Source organism: Acanthochromis polyacanthus, chromosome 17 (assembly GCF_021347895.1).
Source record: "Acanthochromis polyacanthus isolate Apoly-LR-REF ecotype Palm Island chromosome 17, KAUST_Apoly_ChrSc, whole genome shotgun sequence".
Taxonomy (NCBI): domain Eukaryota; kingdom Metazoa; phylum Chordata; class Actinopteri; family Pomacentridae; genus Acanthochromis; species Acanthochromis polyacanthus.
In genome coordinates, this window is record NC_067129.1 from 13794384 (window position 1) to 13812585 (window position 18202).

At 41.4% G+C, this 18202-nt stretch overlaps 1 protein-coding gene across 4 annotated transcripts in view; it reads left to right on the top strand.

The window, feature by feature from the left end:
• Positions 1-3141: 3141 nt before the first annotated feature.
• The window catches only part of LOC110948839 (disks large homolog 4), a 79164-nt gene continuing 64103 nt past the window's right edge, over positions 3142-18202 (top strand). For 2 of the 4 annotated variants that reach the window (XM_051937227.1, XM_051937228.1), the window contains exons 1-2: positions 3142-3276; positions 3506-3568. In XM_051937227.1, the coding sequence (XP_051793187.1) occupies positions 3157-3276; positions 3506-3568 (183 nt within the window). In that variant the 5' untranslated portion in view covers positions 3142-3156. Of the gene's footprint in view, positions 3277-3505; positions 3569-6341; positions 6378-11720; positions 12353-18202 lie in introns of those variants that run through there. The other 2 variants (XM_051937229.1, XM_022190570.2) reach the window with 2 other exon arrangements.

The following is an 18202-nucleotide window of genomic DNA, read 5'->3' on the forward strand; positions in this document are numbered from 1 at the left end:
ATGGGATCACACAGGTGGAAAACTAATATTATGTATAAATATATAATTGCTCTGTTCTCTTCTGTTGTTCCAGTTAGCCATGGCAGTCTAGCAGTCAACCAATGTACCCAAAACAAGAGCCTTAACACTGCAGCCAGTTAGAACTCAGACATTATTTATTTTGTGTTCCTCCCATATACTGTGACATGTCAAAACATCTTCTGTGAAGATTGTTTCTCCGATATTAATGTTTACCATCTTGTGATGCCACAAAGGCACTTGCAGTAAAATCTATACAAGCATGTCGCCTTGTGTTGCAAAATGAACAATTATACAGGTTTGCAATTAAAACTAGTGGGACACGTAATACCTCACATTCAGATTAGTAGTAGTGCAGAATTCTACCAGCAGATGGTGTTCAACTCCATGCAATAGGACATGAGATTTTCTTTTCAAATGAAGCACAGTTCACTGTTAGGTAACATCTTAGAGAGCCTTGAAACTGTCATTTTGAGATTGAAAAGTAGCAGCAAGGAATATTTCTAAGAACTATAAACATCATTTGTTGTCATTTATATCATATATTGAACTGAATTAGTTAAAAAGAGACATGGATGTAAAAGGACATAGCCTTAAATGCCATTTTTTAAAATTAGTAAATATTAAATAATCATTAAAATCCATTACATTTTAACTCATCATTCGAAAAATGTTCACATTCTTGGTATTACTTTCCAAATCCACAACTAATTTTGCTAATTGGCAATAAAATCAGTTTTAATCATGGTTATATTGAGGTTTGAAGAATATTTTTGAAAAGAAATTATTCAAATAACACATTACTACAACGTCATTAAAATTCAATTAATATAACAGATTATGTTTAGCATTCTATCTACCTATCTATCTGATCATAAAACGCTTCATGCTTTTTGTTACTCTTACAATTACCTTAACTTTGCGAGTATAATTAATGCTTGCCAGCTTCCCACACCAACTTAAATCCATACATTTTTCCCCACAAGGTTATGTAATCCCAGTCACATTCTACTGTCAGATGTAGCATATTTTTCAGATTACCATTAAGGCGTTACTCCCACCAGAAGCTCTGTTACTCATGCCGAGAGGATGAATGTGAGCTATATCATTACATGCTGCAGTGGACAAGTGAATGCATTAGCACCCTTTGAATTCCCCAGCTGCTTATTAATTAGCAAGCTGTGGGTTGGTGGGAGCTACCAGCAAGGAAAGGTTACTGCAAGCTAGCAAGCTAGGCTAGTGTTAGTCAGGGAAGTACCTTGTTCAATTCGCTCAATCAGTGTGCCAAATGCCATTTCACCAGGCTGTCCGCTGAGCAGACGGCATGCACTGACAAGTGGAAGTGAGGTGGCTAATGACATAGGAGTGGTATTTAAAATGTGCTGGCTGTTGGCTAAGCTGGCTGCAAATTGTGAATAAATGCAGAATGGTTTTTGTCTGTGTTTGTGTTTGTATTTCACATCTAGATGCAACCAGCAAAGAACCTGAAACATAAGTGATCCCTGTTGGTGATTTTCAGCCGTGTTTTCGTGCATTACTCATGGCGCTGGCATGTGTGTTGCGCCCACAACAGTTAGCCAATGTTCTCTGGAGCAGCCTGGTTTACTTCCACCAACCGCTGACGTATCAAGGGCTACAGGGACGGTTTGAGTTTTATCTTAGCTCCGCATGGTGGTATCACAGCACAGTCTGACAGTCAGGCAACTTCTCTGTTTATCTGCACGAGAATCATGGGATATTTGCCATTGTCTAACATGTCGTCGAAGCAGTGGCTCCACAGCTGAGGAAGAATGCAACAAAGAGGCGCCGAGGCTCAAACTCATGCCCACTTGGCACCAGAAGCAGTGTGAAGTTGGAAATGATGATGAAGATTCTCTTGAATGATTTAGTCACAGTCAAACCGGATCAGCAAGATGACAATGAGGTGGCTTCTCACAACATCATGTTAGCATCACTTAAGTATACATACCCTGAACAACTTTAAGCAATGCAACCAGTTCTTCTTTTTTAAGCAGCGCCGAAAGACATTTTCATTTTTAAAAACTGGATCGTTCTCAACTGACTCTTCACTATTGTGCGCGGCATGCTGGTACATGTAGGCAGTGTGAGACAGGCTCTCTGAGCTGGAGAACAATCATTTCTCTGCCAGAATGGGTAGCAAATTATAGTGTGCTGTGCAGTTGTACTACACCCTTAAAATTCTTCAAAGGCCACTGGCACAGTGTGTCCACATAATTAGCAGTAATATTTTCCTTTAATTGTCAACTTTAAAGAGTATGAAAACTCATTTTCTCAGTTAGTGTACTATGAGCAACAGGGACTGGGGTAAAAACGATCTTCGCCGCCAAAGTTAGAAGAGATTTGTTTTTTCAAAGAGACACTTTTACGGTGGTGTTCTCCTCAGTGGTATCCTCTCTAGTTTGAAGAGGGCGGGGCTCAGCTGGAAACATCTCGGTACAACAAACAGGATTTTCAACTATCTGACTCAGACTGTGAGTCAAATGTGAACTGAAAAGTTTGAAATCTAACCAACACGCCGAGTTCTAACAAAGAAGTTTAGCTGGGTTTTTGAGCATAAGCGTTTCTAGCCCATTTTTGGGGGTGCTCAAGCACCCCTAAAATTTGAGAGAATTTTTTGTATTGCATGTCTTTCTTTTAACAAACCAGAAAGGTGTAAAAACCATACAGTACTTGGTTGATATGTAATGTTTTAACAACAGAAATAAATCACCCCCCTATCTTGCCTCAAAAATGGTTCGATCCCGCCCAACTTTCCCAACTCGGGCTCTGAACCTCTACTATGGCCTCTACCTGCAGAGCTAAGCACTGCCTCCCAGCATACAGTCTATGCTTCCCAGAGGAGCTCATGTGCAGTAGTGGTGTAAGTACCTGGTTTAAACCAGAATATGTGGCACAATTCTTAACTTCTACTACTCAATAGCAACACATTATTATCATTACAAGTCCTAATTTTTGCTGCATTTAATCACAGGTTACTGTTTATGTTGTTAGGTAGGAGTTAGCTAATTTTTTTTCTAGCTAGCAAACGTTACAGGTGGTCAGTGTCTGTTTGAACTGGACTGAGAAAAGCCAGCTATTGTGTCAAACGCATGTGCTACTGATTAGCTAACTGACTGCATGCCCATTAACATTATACTCCTATTGTGTGTGTTTCTGTATGTGTGTAGGCTACAGACAGACAGACAGCCTCATCATGGACATAAGATTGATTTTTCGACAATAAAGAGCCAGGTTCAGGTAAGAGTGTAAAATCAAATGGTCTGTCTATCAAGAGTAATGAAAGTTGAATCAATGTATCAGTGTTTATGTCTCTTATTAGATATGAAGCACATTATTTGGTTCTTTTCCTTTAGGTTGACAATACAAAGAGAGAGAAAGGATGTTATTTGTTCATATTCTTATTGGTATTTTTTCATATTTATGTAATTTTTCAACTAGTTGAATACAATCTATTTGTGTGTGTCAGTCCAAAGAGGGAGAGACGAAAAAGGGGAAGGAGAGGAGAGAGTGCAAGGTCAGGAAGAACCAGGTAAGAAAACAAACAGAGAATAGTGGCACGCAAAACAGCACCTGTTAAGATGACAAAGAAAAACATCCATTCACAATATAATTTTACATATATGTCATAGACGTTATGTGTTCTCCCCGCATTAAATGCTTTCCAGAAGGACACTGAACAGATATCAATGGACTGCATTCTAAACAGGACATCTTCATTACATTTTCCTAATTATCTGTATGCTTTACTATTTGCTCAATTTCACCATACAAGGAGGAGGAGAACAGGGAGAGAGCTGACCAGGGAAAGAGATGCTCTGCATCGCATTTCGACTAAAAGTCAAAGAATAAGTCCAAGGTCCATTTTTGGTTTGTTTGGTACTTAGTATAGGGGGCTGGTTTACTCCAGAAAAGTACATGCTGTTTATGTGTATGTTGAGGAGCTGCTGTATCTGAATGAATTGTCTTTTCACAGAAATTAGGATTAGAAATATATTTATTTTAAGATTCCAGTGCATTCCTCCTTTGCTGTGACTCAGCATCTACATAACCTTTATCAGACTGGATGGTTTAGTCACAGACTTTTTCAAAAAGTGTTATGCTTTTCTTTCACAAATGTGGGAATGAAATTGCATTAAAATGTACAAAACAGTGAAATTCATCTTGCCTGGCCGGGCACCTCTGATCCTAGAATTGCCCCTGTTTTTGTGTGATAAACTCCTAATCAGAGCCTAGCATTGGATTTTGGTGGCAGATGTTGATTTGGGGAGTAATTCTGACATCGATGTATCTGTTAATACACACACACACACACACACACACACACACACACACACACACACACACACACACACACACACACACACACACACACACACACACACACACACACTGTGTTTTCCTATCATTGTGGGGATCTACCATTGACTCCCATTCATACCTAACCCCTAACCCTTATCCTAACCTTAACCCAGACCAAAACAATGCCTAACCCTAAAGAAACGTTTTTGCACTTTTACTTTTTTCAGTAACAACAACATGGCCAAGAAAACACTGTTTCCCCCCGTGGGGACCACATTTTTGGTCCCCACCGTGACACGAGTCCCCGCCAAGATAGCGTGGAGCCAAGTCAAAGTCCTCACCAAGTCCCCACCGGTATAGATAAACATGTACACACACACACACACACACACACACACACACACACACACACACACACACACACACACACACACACACACACACTCATTAATTTTCCAGCTATGTACTGTACCTCACAAACTACTTAGCAGCTTACCATGGTAAGCTGGCAAGGACTTTGCTTGACTCCGCACCATCTACTGCTCAGCTGGGATGCATACTATACATGTGCTGTATAGGGTGCTGAGAGGATTGTGAACAATAGAGTCACAGCTGTCAGAATACCATTTCTAGATCTCTTCAAGCATCTTTTTAAGCAAAGTCTTTTACAAAAGAAAGTTTTCATATCAGTGTATTTCAGACGACACATATTCAGATAACAATATATCTGTGATAGACCAATATTGGTTGATAATATTGACCAGCTGATATAGTGATCGGGCTTTACTCTAATTTTCTTCCTTAAAACTATCACATTTACTTATTAATACTTGTTTTTTTTTTAACAATTTAAGATTTGAAACATGAGCTGCAAAGCACTCAAGTGATACTTCAGCAGTGAACACCTTATTCATATTTATACACCACAAGATGTTTTTGCCTTTTTCAAAATGTCAAAAGCAGGAAACAAACATAATTAGGTATTTGGTATGTGTTTTTAAAGCCCTCTGAGTGGAGTCTGGGAGAATGTAGGCAGCGCATTTTTTTTTAGAAATAAAAGCAGGCACAAACATGTGGTGTATTTCTTGTCAGTGCAAAAATATAGTTTCACTCCCAATTTCACCTCTGTTCAAGCTTAGCAGGAGCACCACCCCTCCATTATGAGCATCTAATAAACTCCAAAGCCTGCGTTCATGCGCATACGCAAACCATGCAAAAGCAATCTGGAGAGATAGTTTCTGTCGCATCCCGCAGAAACAAATGTTACATACATCAGCCAAATCACAGAACATCTGCCTTGGGGTACAAAAAAAAAAATCCCAGAATCCAAACAGCAGCCTGTTTCCTGAGGAACTCACATATGGTACATTGCACATATCACCTGCACTAAGGATAGCTTTACTTGAGGGAAGCTGCAGTAAAACTGAGAGCAGGCAGGCAGGCCCAGCTAGCAGCCGCCAAAATCGCCTTCACAGTGATACCCCTAAACAATACGACAAAAGTGACACTTCCAAGCGAGTGTGCAGATACCTGTGGGTGTCTCCTTTCTTTGGCAAATAAGGAATAGTCTTTATTGCCAGCTGAATATTTTGGACCGACGAAAGGGAGATTCTGAAAAGGGAAATTCTAGTAATAGTAATACCATTTTGGAATAAAACTAAAACTACGACTCATTGTGTTGGCCTGCACCACTTAGCTGTAATTAGCATTTTAAAGAACATCAGTCAGTGTTGTTGATTACGAAATGTTTTAATCAGTGTGTATTATCACCTGACCACCTGGAAAGTATCATAGCAAAAGCAGATAATTTAATCATCTCAATAAGGCAGAGCTGATGAAAATCGCGCTATTGGCCCCTGCTAAAGATAAATCTGGCTGCAGTTCAAACAGCAGCAGCATGATCTGGATGTTCTGCCTGGGTTTAGCCTGTTTAGATGACCAGTGCTTGTCCTTGGCCTACTTTTTGATCAGAGGCAAACCAAAGAGCCAAAAGACTATAAGCAAAGCAGCACAGCAGGATGGAGACGGCATATTTATGGGTGAGTGCTTTTCAAGTCTTATTAAAGGACTATTATAATGGAGGTTTGTGGACGTACATCAGTGGAAATGCTCTCAGTATTCAAGCTTGTCCACAGGGAGAGGTTTTTCTCTTTGCTACTTCTAGCATGATATATTTTTAACAGCATGTGCATGTGTAAGTGTGTGCGCCTGTGTGCATGCGTGGGTGTAGCACAGGCAATGAAAGAGGGTTTTTTTTTTTTGGTTAAAGATATACACATTCTCACCATTTACATAATTATCATCAATATTGTGATGTTTGTGCATTTTTTTTTTTCATCTGTAGACAGTTTTAGCTCAGTTACAGCTCATGCTGTTCATAATGTGCACCGGAGGAATCGGAACTTTGAGAATGTGAGAGTGCTCAAGTTTTGGCAAAGGAAATGTGAGCACAGAGCTGCATGCTGACTCGAGAGCTGAATTATATAATCTTGTATACAGGTCAGCCATATTAGGATCATTTTCTGAGAGGAAACGTGTGCTACGTACAGTATGCGGCTCACAACTCATCCACTGTCATCTCATATTGGCCACATACATTGGAAAATGCGCATTAACAGCAGCCACAGTCGCCTGATCACCTCCTGCACATGCTGCTACACTCTTACATGAATTACTAATGCATCCACATGCACATTATGTGTTTTCCCACTGAAATATTTACACAGGCATGAAATGTTTTCGGAGTCCTTTTTTCTTAAATACACAGCAAAATGTGTTCACCTTCATAGCGGAAAAAAATACTAAAACAGATTTTTATTTTTACCGTTTGCTTTGTGTACCGAGAGGCAGTTCCGCTTATTTGTTTAAAATGGAAGAGGAGGCAGTCAAATAAAGGTAAGTCAGCTATCAAGGCTGAGGGCACAATAAGTACCGCCACACAAATGAACAATTAAATGAAGAACAGAAACCCCACATCGTCACGGGTGTGATAAGTGGAAATAATTATCTGTGACATTTGCAGGTGATTTATAAAGTCATTTCTGGCATTTAGTCAAAACTAGTTTAGCACAACAGAGCGCAGAGGGCCGCGACAATGCACCATAATGGCATTCTGCAGAGAGGAGAACAAACTACAGAGGAGTTAATTGATTTTGTTGGGTTTTATGAAAATTCGGAAGTTATTTTCAATACTAAGAAAATTAATTAACAGTAATCTAATAGATGGATTTAAATGGCCATACGTAAATTGAAAACTATATTTAGTCGCTTTTCTAGCACTTGACTGCAGTTTTTCCACTCAGATTGGGCCTTTGGGGGGAAACTCCACAACAGTAAACATGATAGGTACGCAGACAGTAAAGACAGTGAGTCTGTGTTACCTCATTTGACATAATCTATGCATTTTCTTGTTAAATCTGACCTAAAATTATGAATTCACAAATCATAAAGCTGGTTAAAAAATAATTTAATAATGTCTTTCAATCATTCGTGGTGCTGGTGATTTTTCTTTGGTGTCGGCCAAAATCGCTTTGGGGATGCCAAAAATTTCTCTTTATGTGGGAAAACCCCTGCTTTAGTGTATTTTTTGTGTAAATGACAAAATCCAGTGTGTTCTGTGTTCTGTGTGTGCCTGTTCCTTCAATTTAGCACAGAATTCCTTCTGTGTGTTACTGTTCCTCACTGCAGTTCAGCGAAGAAATGCTGTCTGGGGAAACACATGGAGGGAATCTGGAAGAGAATTTAATTAACTCAGACTGCTGAAGCCTCATATTAACCTGAGATAAACTGGAGAATAGAAGTTCATTTGTTCACCAAACAAGGACTGAGCATTTCATCCCCCAACACAACCAGTGAAAACAAGTTAGCAGATTGTCCAAGGACTGTTTTCTCTTTTTCTCATATGATAATAAAAAGTCATTATTTAGCTTTGGATAGCCAGACATTGAAAAAAAATGGTAGAAAACCCCCTGAATTTTTGATTATAGCTTCACCTGTACTGGAGATGCTGATTTTCATTTGTCCTGAAATTTCTTACTACTTATTGGCGGATGTATTTAATTGCAGTATATTGGTGTCATCCAGTTTATTTGTCTAACTCTGTATGTGTTGAGTGTCTGTGCATACTGGAATAAAAATAATCATTGCCTGTGGCCCTTTAGCTTTTTCCAAGCAGATACTGAAGTAAAACTTGCTCAAAAAGACAAACACTAGCAGTGAAAAGTTTTGGACAAAACTTCTCATTCAATGCTTTTTTAAATTCATATTATTTTCTACATTGCAGATTAATACTGAAGATTAACACTTTTTTGTTTACAGCATGGCTGTACAGTGTAGTAGTGGTTAGCACTTTCGCCTTGCAGCAAGAAAATCCCCGGTTCAAATCCCGGCCTGGGCCTGGGATCTTTCTGCATGGAGTTTGCATGTTCTCCCTGTGCATGCATGGGTTTTCTCCGGGCACTCCGGCTTCCTCCCACAGTCCAAAAGTATGCTGAGGTTAATTGATTATTCTAAATTGCCCGTAGGTGTGAATGTGAGTGTGATTGTTTGTCTGTATATGTAGCCCTGTGACAGACTGGCGACCTGTCCAGGGTGTCCCCTGCCTTCGTCCGAGTCAGCTGGGATAGGCTCCAGCACCCCCTGCGACCCTAGTGAGGATAAAGCGGTGTATAGAGAGAATGGATGGATGTTTACAGCATAATTGCATATATATTCTTTTACTGTTCTTCAGTAATAATTTACAATGTAGAAAGCGATACAAATAAATAACTAGAAAAGCACTCGGAGAGCGCAGACCTCCGCCAGGCGACCATCTCTCAATTGTACAGAGTCCTTCAAAAAAATCCTGGATCTAGACGGTGATCCGGATCACCTCCAAAATCTAATCGATTGTTACTTTTGCTCTTCCGGACATCCTGTAAAAAATTTGGTGAAAATCCGTCTATGACTTTTTGAGTTATGCTATGCTATGTTAACAGACAGACAGACAGACAGACAGACAGACAGACAGACAGACAGACAGACAGACTCCGGTGATTACATAACCTCCTGGCGGAGGTAAAAAACACTGAATGTGAAAGTGTGCCCAAACTTTTGACTGGTAGTGTTAAATTGTAATTGTAGTGAAAATGAAATAAGCACTGAGAATTACATGTTTTTGAAAATATCTTTTGTTATACTTACAGTACACTACAGACAAAAGTGCAATTTCTAAATCAGTTTCTGTAGTGTTCATACTTTCTGACTTGGCTGCTAAATGCTGCCTGTGAAGTTGAGCTTTTTTACTGCCACAGGGTTTTATATGTTAATGAAAACTGTGTTAACATGACTTCTGATCGCTCATTATATTGTTCTTTTGACTACAAATATTAAATACTAACAGTTCAAATACTTATTTCTATAGAAATCATCTGATCCTGGATTCTGTGCTGTCAATGCTGTCATTTTTCTCTATAATTTCAGTGTAAAACTGACAAAAGTACAGTCTTAAAAGATCAATTGGGAAAAAAATATTTGGTTTGCAGTTCTTTAGTTTTTTAAAGCTCCTCTGTGGCCATTGATTAAACCCCTAAAAACTCACCTCTGTGTATTAGTCATGCATTAGAAGCATTTTCCAAATAAATAATCCCTCCATGCCTTAGTGAGTTTAGATGCAACTCTCCACTGTTGCTTCCTGCAGAATGTGCAGGTCTATGAACTTTGTTCTGTCTCTCGCTGCAGACTGAGCGCACCAGCTCACCTATGGCTCTGCTCAAATGCAGTTTCTCTATGCTACACTACGGCAAGCTGTGAAATCCAGCCATATTAGGACCACAAACCAGTGAAGAAGAAGAATGATTATGAAAAGACCCATCCCATAAGTTGACAGGAATGAAATATGAAACCCTGAAAGCCCGATTCCATATTTTTGAGTCTGTCATCAGTATGCTGCAGTTTCAAGATGGAAATACTCAGCCGTGGTGTTGAGTGATTATTTAGCTCATGATGTGTCTTTTGGCACATAAAAACTACCATATGGACATGTTAACAAGTTTTTAAAAATTATTCTCACTGGAGGGGGCCTTTAAATACATAATAGAAGGAAGTTATACAAGGCTAGTGGGAGTTATTAAATGTTATATGAGGATAATGTGAAATATTACTTTAACTGCCTCTGCTGGAACCTCTTCTGGCTTCCTCATTAAAGCTCAGTCACATTAATCTGCTGTCTGGCTCCTAACAAGCTCGGTCTGTGGTTCACTATGAACAGGTATTTAACGTAGCACAAATGGAGTAAATAAGGTTGTCTGTCTTTACATTTAATTACAGAGCTTGACATGTGTGAAAGCTTGACTGCAGTGTATTTATGACGGCGGCCATCTGAAGGATGTGGCCATCTGTGGATGGAAGTGTCTGTGTGTTTGTTTCTTGCACTGTACATTTCAATCAAAGCCTCTACTTTTCACCCCGGGGAACAAATGTGTGTTCATCATTTAGAATTGCTTTATTGCTGCACCATTGCTCTGGCATTGTGGGGAGCTGGGAAGTGGGGACGAGGTGGGGTGAGGGGTGGATTTGTACAATTATAGAACTGATGATGTAAAGACGCTAAAGCACACATTCCCCCTTACATAACCCCAAGTGGTACAGTCCACAGTCTTAAAGGCAGAGTGTACTGAGAGCAGAACATACATTTTTACACCATTTCAGTTAAACTAAAAGGAAAGAGCAAATGTGATGGTAAAGCATAGCAGAAATCAAAGAATAATTCCGATTCTGATTGGTTTCTCGAAGTTTTCAAAAAATCATAAATGGCGACTGAAGCCTATATTTAGTAATGCTTCATGTTCAGATGATCCAGTAGATGATTTCTGGTGATTACTTATTTAAATCTGACTGTCCTTCATGGTTCTCTGCCCTCTGTTACTCAATGCAAACACAGCTGCACACAAACACACACTTACAACAAGATGTGCACACACACACACGCACACACACATCCAGGTGTGTCCATCCAGCCCAGAGTTCCTCACTCAGTCCTCAGCACTACAAGGGTGACCATATGACAACAACAAGCCTCCCTATTGCCATGGCAACAACTGCACCATTGCTAAGGCAACAGCTGCAGAGTGCTACAACAAGCAGAAAAACCTTGATGTATTTTCAGTCTCATTATTCCATCCGGTTAACACAAAAACTCCTGTTTCATGTGATTCGGTCTTCTTGGAGTGGCTCTCGCGGTGCTTCGTGCCTTCTTTTTCTGTGATGCATATGTAATTCACACTCTCCTCCTCAACACATTTTCTTTCGGTCTAATTCCTTCTGTCTTCACACACGCGCGCGCACGTACGCGCACGCTCATGCACTCACCCACTCTCCCTCTCCTTTTCTCTCTCCTTCACTGTCCCCTCCCTCAGTTCTTCCTCTCCATCCTCTGCTGTTTTGCTGTCTTATTCTCTGTTTCTCTTTTTCCCTTTTCTTTCCACAGTGTGAGCCCCCCTCCCCATTTTTTTTCTCTGTGTGTGTGTGTGTGTGTGTGTGTGTTAATCCCACAACCTCTGCTTTCCATCTCCATCCTCCATCTCTTTTCACATTCACCTCATCTTTTCCTCTTTCTTTTTTTCCCACCATTCCTTTGTCGCCTCGGAGAGAGAAGAAAAAACAACGCTCACCTTCTCCTTTATTTCCACTCTTTCTCCCTCTCTCATGCTAAATTCCGAGACCACCCTCTCTCCTCTCCTCTCTCTTTTCTTTGCTCACTCTCTCTATTTCCCTGTGGCCCTCCCCCTCCCTTTTCATGTTTCCCCCTCCCTCCATCCTCTCTTTCCCTCGCTGGTTCAGTTAGTCAAAGAAGAGACTCACGGAAGGAGAGAAAAGGGGGGAAAGGCAGGACGAGAGTGAGAGCGCAGGAGTGGGGCAGGCTGGGGAGAGGGGTGTGGGGTCTCAGCCCTCTGTCGTGGGGGGTTGGGGGGGTTGAGATACACCCCAATATTTTGTTCTAAGTACCATGGACTGCCTCTGCATTGTGACTACAAAGGTAAGCCTATCTGTTGTTCATTACTCTGTGTGTGTGTGTGTGTGTGTGTGTGTGTGTGTGTGTGTGTGTGTGTGTGTGTGTGTGTGTGTGTGTGTGTGTGTGTGTGTGTGTGTGTGTGTGTGAGAAAGAGAGTGAGGCTGCCACAACTGTACGTGAACACAGAGAAGGCAGCTGTCATCTCTCAATTACAGAAGTATGCCATCGACATGTCGTTTTTCCGACTGTATGACACAAAAATGTTGCTACTGTTTTTGCAATTTGAACATTTGAGGAACACCACGGGGTGAGCTGAGCTGACTGAGTGGCGTGGAGACTGAATACTGTTTGATATCTCCCTCTCTGGATGACCCTCTCTCCCACTCTCTCTGCATCTCCTACTCTGTGTCATGCTTTGTGAGTGTATAAACCGGGGCTGGCTGACCTGCGTGGATGTAGTAAAAGCGGGAGAGAACTGGCGCTCGGGTTGCCTGTGCGGGGCTTTGTGAGCCGCAGAACATGTCAGGGAGAAACCATGGGAGGGCTCTCTGCATGCTAATATCCGTGTATTTCCAGCTGCTTTCTCTTAACCCCGACACACGTTACGGTTACCCGCCGTGCACCTGAACACATCTGCCTCTCACACACTGGCAGCGAGTGACGTGTTGCATCGCACACATGTGCTCGGCGGCAGAAGCACCGCTGCTCCGTGGAGGCAGTGCTAGACATGAAATTGGCCAATATAGAGAAAATTGAAATGGCTTTAATGTAGTCTGGCTCAGTACACACTCTGGGGTCAGAGCCTGTTTGTTCAGACGGCTTCAATCTCTTCCAGACCTTCGAAAATCCTGGTGGGCACACTTGCACACACACGGATTGAAAAGCAGGTGAACAATGTACTGTAGCATCTGCACCTGAATGGAGCTGCTGGCAGGAAGTGATGAAAAAAAGTGAGAAACACACACACACACACACACACTCACAAAGCAACTCCTACAGTTGCGTGAAGGTGGTGAGGATTTAGAAATTTTTATTTGGACTTATTTGGTGTTTGTAGAGCAGACGTGAGTGCAGCTGGTGCTTTCAGATGTATTACGTAAATTTGTGCTTAACTGTGGCACATTCATTTGCTTATGAAGCTCTCGGTTTCTGTGGCAACAGAAGATCATTCGTCAGTTAAACATAGATAAGCAGGTGCAGTCATAAGGAGAAGCAGCACTGTCGAGGTTTACAATAAAGTACATTTTTGTCTATATTACGTCATAAAAAATGAAATAATTTCACAAGATGTGACATCTTCATCTGATGAGCTGACTTCCAAAATGACAAGGGTCTGCAGGTTCTGAAAACCTATCACGATGCAGGGTGACAAATTCTTGATGAGAAAACAGAAGAAAATGTCAAGGTATCCCTCAGTAACCCCGAAACATCAGTCCCTCATGCATCTTATTTGCCCTGAGGATGACTCACTGAGTTAGCTTGAATAAAAGAAGGAGGAAAAAAAAGAACACTGTAAGTGAAAGACCACAGTTGGTAACAGTGGATATTTCACCAAACTTGTCCTGCATCGCTATCGAAGTGACAAAAGACTTACTGTAAAGCTGGCAAAGAAAAGCCGAGTATTGCCAAGAACTTGTGGGACAGATGGTCGGTTTATAAAAGGGTAAGCTAGTGCACAAAAGTGCGTAAAAGGACGCGCTGATGGATCAGCAATGCAGGCCGGGCTTTGATCCACCAATGAAATGAGTGGCTCCATTGTCACATTAAACTACAATCAGCATTTCACTGGGCAAAATGAGCTAAACCTTTGACATTCAGTGGAGATTCATTTGTCTTTCCACTGTGTACGTTCACTTGAATCCGTTTTCTAAAAAAAACTCGGTGTATTCCTTTAAATGTGAGTTATTAAACTTTAATGGAGGCTGGCTGCATTGCAGGTGAGGAGTGTGGCTTGCCATCATGTAGCAGATGATGGGTGAGCAGCTCCCTGTGTGAGCTCTTCCATGACACCCACATACTGCTTAACAGGTTATGTGAACAATGTTGCTTCCCTGCAGGTCTGTGCACAAAGTTTTGCTGTGTGGGTGAATCCACAGTGAGCCAGTGAGTGACAAATATCTGATAACCCCGTTCAGAGCTACACCGAGTTAAACTAAAGCACTACTCTGCTCAGGGCTTATTTTAGCTGACATACTCGTAACACAATACGAAAACAAGCTTTCAATGGCATCACCAGTGAGCTACATTGTTCGGTATTTTGGTAGAAAATTCACCCTGAATTTCCAGTGAGATATAAATGGACCTTTTTTGATAGTAATAGAAGCAGTGCGATTTTTGTGAGGGAAAATAAAGACCGCTCAAAGCAAGCCCATTTGTAAGAATACTTTCTCATTCTTGAGGTGAAATTGTGAGAGTATTTCCCTTTCTTTCGTAATGCCAGTGTTATCTTCACACATCTGCCTACTCTTGAGAATTTCCAACATTTGGCTTGGATAAAATCTCAAGTAAGATGGCCTTCTGTCTCCCAAAGCCTCCAGAAAACCCCTTGGATATTTGTTTTATCTTTATGCGGCGAACACAGCAATCTTTTAAAAAATCAGCTTTCAGACGAATCTAACAAAATTTCAGCTGATGTCTTGTGAAATGGTGTAGAGATGCTCCGTAAATGCTTGTAAATTGAGCTAATTTCTAAAAACGGATGACCAGGAACAATTCCTACCAAGGACTACATGCTCCTGAGTGTTCAATTGGACTTTTTAACAGCTTATGTAATTTTCTGCTTCTTCCTACACTAACATCTAAGAAAATAAATAAATAAACAATAAACTGCAACATATGATACCAATGAATCATACAGAAGTGCCATTACATAACATTTAGAACTGGAATATTAGAGCATATCAGCTCGAGGAGACGTCACAGGATTTATATTTGGCTGCAAGCCTGACAATACCTTTGACTCTCCCTCCCTGTATGGCACTGAGTCAGAGAAGGATGGTTTGATATTTCAGAGGCAAGAACAAAGATGGTACACACAGTCAAAGAGATTCAAGCTAAAAGCGGCTAATGTTAATTCTATCTTAGAGGAAATTATTACAATAAAATCAAGTCCTCCTCGTGTGCGTGGGGAAAGGAGGACACGTTTACGCTACCTCTTTTCTGCTGCCTTAGCCCTTCTTAGCTTGTCTTGCATTCCTTTGATTATCACTCCTCTCCCTGTTGTCACCCTCGTTCCACTTCTCTGCGCTCACATTTCCAGTTCCACTATTTTTTTTTGTCCTCTCTGCCTCCTTCACCTCTGTAATCCCTCACTCGGCCCCTCTCTCCCAGCCTCATCTTTCCTTTATCTCGTTTTACCTCCTCTTCCTCCTGCTCTCCGCTCGGTAGCTTACCTCCTGCCCTCTTCTTCAGCACTTTCGAGGCTTCCCTAGTTAGTGCTTCTTCTAATGAATTATACATTTGACAAGATGTAGTCAAAGTCAGCAGCCCCGTGTGCACATTATTGGCTTCATGTATGGCTACATGCTCCAACATGAACATCCTCTTGCCTGGAATGGGTTTTACCACTCATGTTTGCTGCCAGCTGTTCTTAAGGTTCAATATACTGCCTATGAATATTTATACCCCCTGAATGTGTGCGTTATTGTGCGTGCATACAAGGATGAGCAGCTTACAACTGCTGCTTTCTTGCTGTAGCCCTAAGAGTCTCCAAAATGGAGTTAGGCTAAACCCCCGTGCTCATAAATCAAACAGAGCCTCCTCGGTATTCATTCAACTCATCCACCTTAACAAGTGTCCATTCACCATATAACGTGCCATGCCTGCGCATGTGTGTGTGTTTGTGTGTGTCTGTGTGTGTGCGAAATACGGTAGTGTGCTGCGCGTTAGGATTAGCGATCCAGTGGAGAGCTCAAATGATCTCCACTCAAGGGCACGAGCGTCCATCAGGCCTTTTGTATGCAGCCACAGAGACACTGATCCTGCCAAGTTGCTCCCAGGGCACAGTGAGTGAAGCAGGGTCTGCCCCAGTGCAAGTCTGATGCCATGACTGCACAGTGCCGAGGTTCTCTGCTGGCCGATAAACAAACACAGCAGAACCGAGGGGGAAATCAGAGATGTAATGCTATACAGACAGACAGATGCTTTTTTTTCTCCCCCCCCCCTTCTTGATTTATTTGTCGTCATTTCAGCTCCAATGACAGCTCCAAATATTGGCAATTTCTGGGGTTAGCCATGGTTTTGTTTCATCTTTAAGTACATATTGCACCACTCACCCACACATTCTAGCCGCTTTACCGAAAGAAAGCCACACACCTACATGATCAGACAGAATTCGCACAAACTGCAGAGCATCTTGCTCCAGCACAAGTGGCTTCTGCACTGTGGATTGCAATTGCAGCCCTGCTTGATTTCTTGCCTTAGAACACTTGTAAGGTTTAGTTAAACAGGAGGTGGAAGCTTGTAGTGTGGTGCTACTTGTTTTTTATTCTTTTTTACTACAGGTGTTGAATTCAAACCGCTTTAGTTGTTGAGAATATTCTTGTAGAAATGAAACATCAGATAATTAGCAGTTTTTATCAATGTGGCGGGGAAATCAAACGTTACAGTACACGCTGGTTTCACCTTCCTCAGCTTGCAGAATTAACACTGGTGGCGGCTCACTTCGTATTTGAGCTGCATGAGCATATTTCAGCTACTTTCTAGTGCCCATCACCCCCGCCAGGCGCCTCAGCCAGCAAGGAGGCTAAGAGCTTCTCTTTGTCAAATGCACACAACACAATCTGTGCTCCATGCTTTTCTTGCTGTCTTTCGCTTCACTCTGCTCGACAGTCTCGTCCAATGACATAACTTTACCTTGAACGTTTAGATATTATGCGTCGATATTTCAGCGTTCCACAATGTGATGAGGCCAGATTCTACATCTGTATCTGTAGTGCTTGTAGTGTTTTTATGTATCTTTCTGTTTATGGAATTTAAAGAATTGAATTTTCTCTTTTTTCAGCCTGATTTTGGACAGGTGTTCATTGTGGGGATTGTGATGCCCTAATGTTTGCTGTATCATTTGTTCATTTCTTGTTGATTTGACAAATATGAGCAGTCAACAAGCCTATAGACTATCAGGTTACACAGGAATGAAAAAATCTTTTGTCTATTATAATTCGAAGCAGCAGCAGAGCTGTCCACCAGTAGAGCCTGCTTTGGGTCTGCTGGGATGTGTATTTTCAGTGTTTTGGCTGTCAGAATCTCTGTCCATCCTAAAATTGTCCATATGACAGGTGACAAATTAGATCCATCATGGGTTGTTTGGGCTAGAGACTTTGTCATCTCACATTGAGCGAGAAGGCTAATGACGAAACACGAGCTTTCTATGGTGGACCGTGAGGAGGACCGCGGCTGACAGCTATTCTGCACTGAATGGGCAAGAAACACAACAAACTGTTGTGGTAATAAATGAGAAATATCGAAATCAATTGCAATGATGGATGATGTATATTTAAAGATGTTGACAGATTCAATAGAGGAGGTTCTGTAGACCTCATTAGGTCGGAAGCTAAGGCTAAAGAGGGTTAACTTCTCACTAGGTCCCTCTGTAATAAAACAGTATGACTACATTATAGGCAGCTTCGTCAAAGGCATCAGCTAACTCGTGTATGTAATGTGTGGGCTGCAATGTGGATGTGAGGGGGCACAGGAAGGAGGAAGGTATAGAAGGAAAGTGACAAAAACAAGGATGACAAGGATGGCACTGCTGATATCATCGATATGAATAGCACTTGCATTAGCTTTGCAAATGGGATCAGATTTTCTTAGAGAGCTGTGATGACTTTTTTTTCAGTACAGCACACAATGACACCTTGTGGCACATAGTTAAAT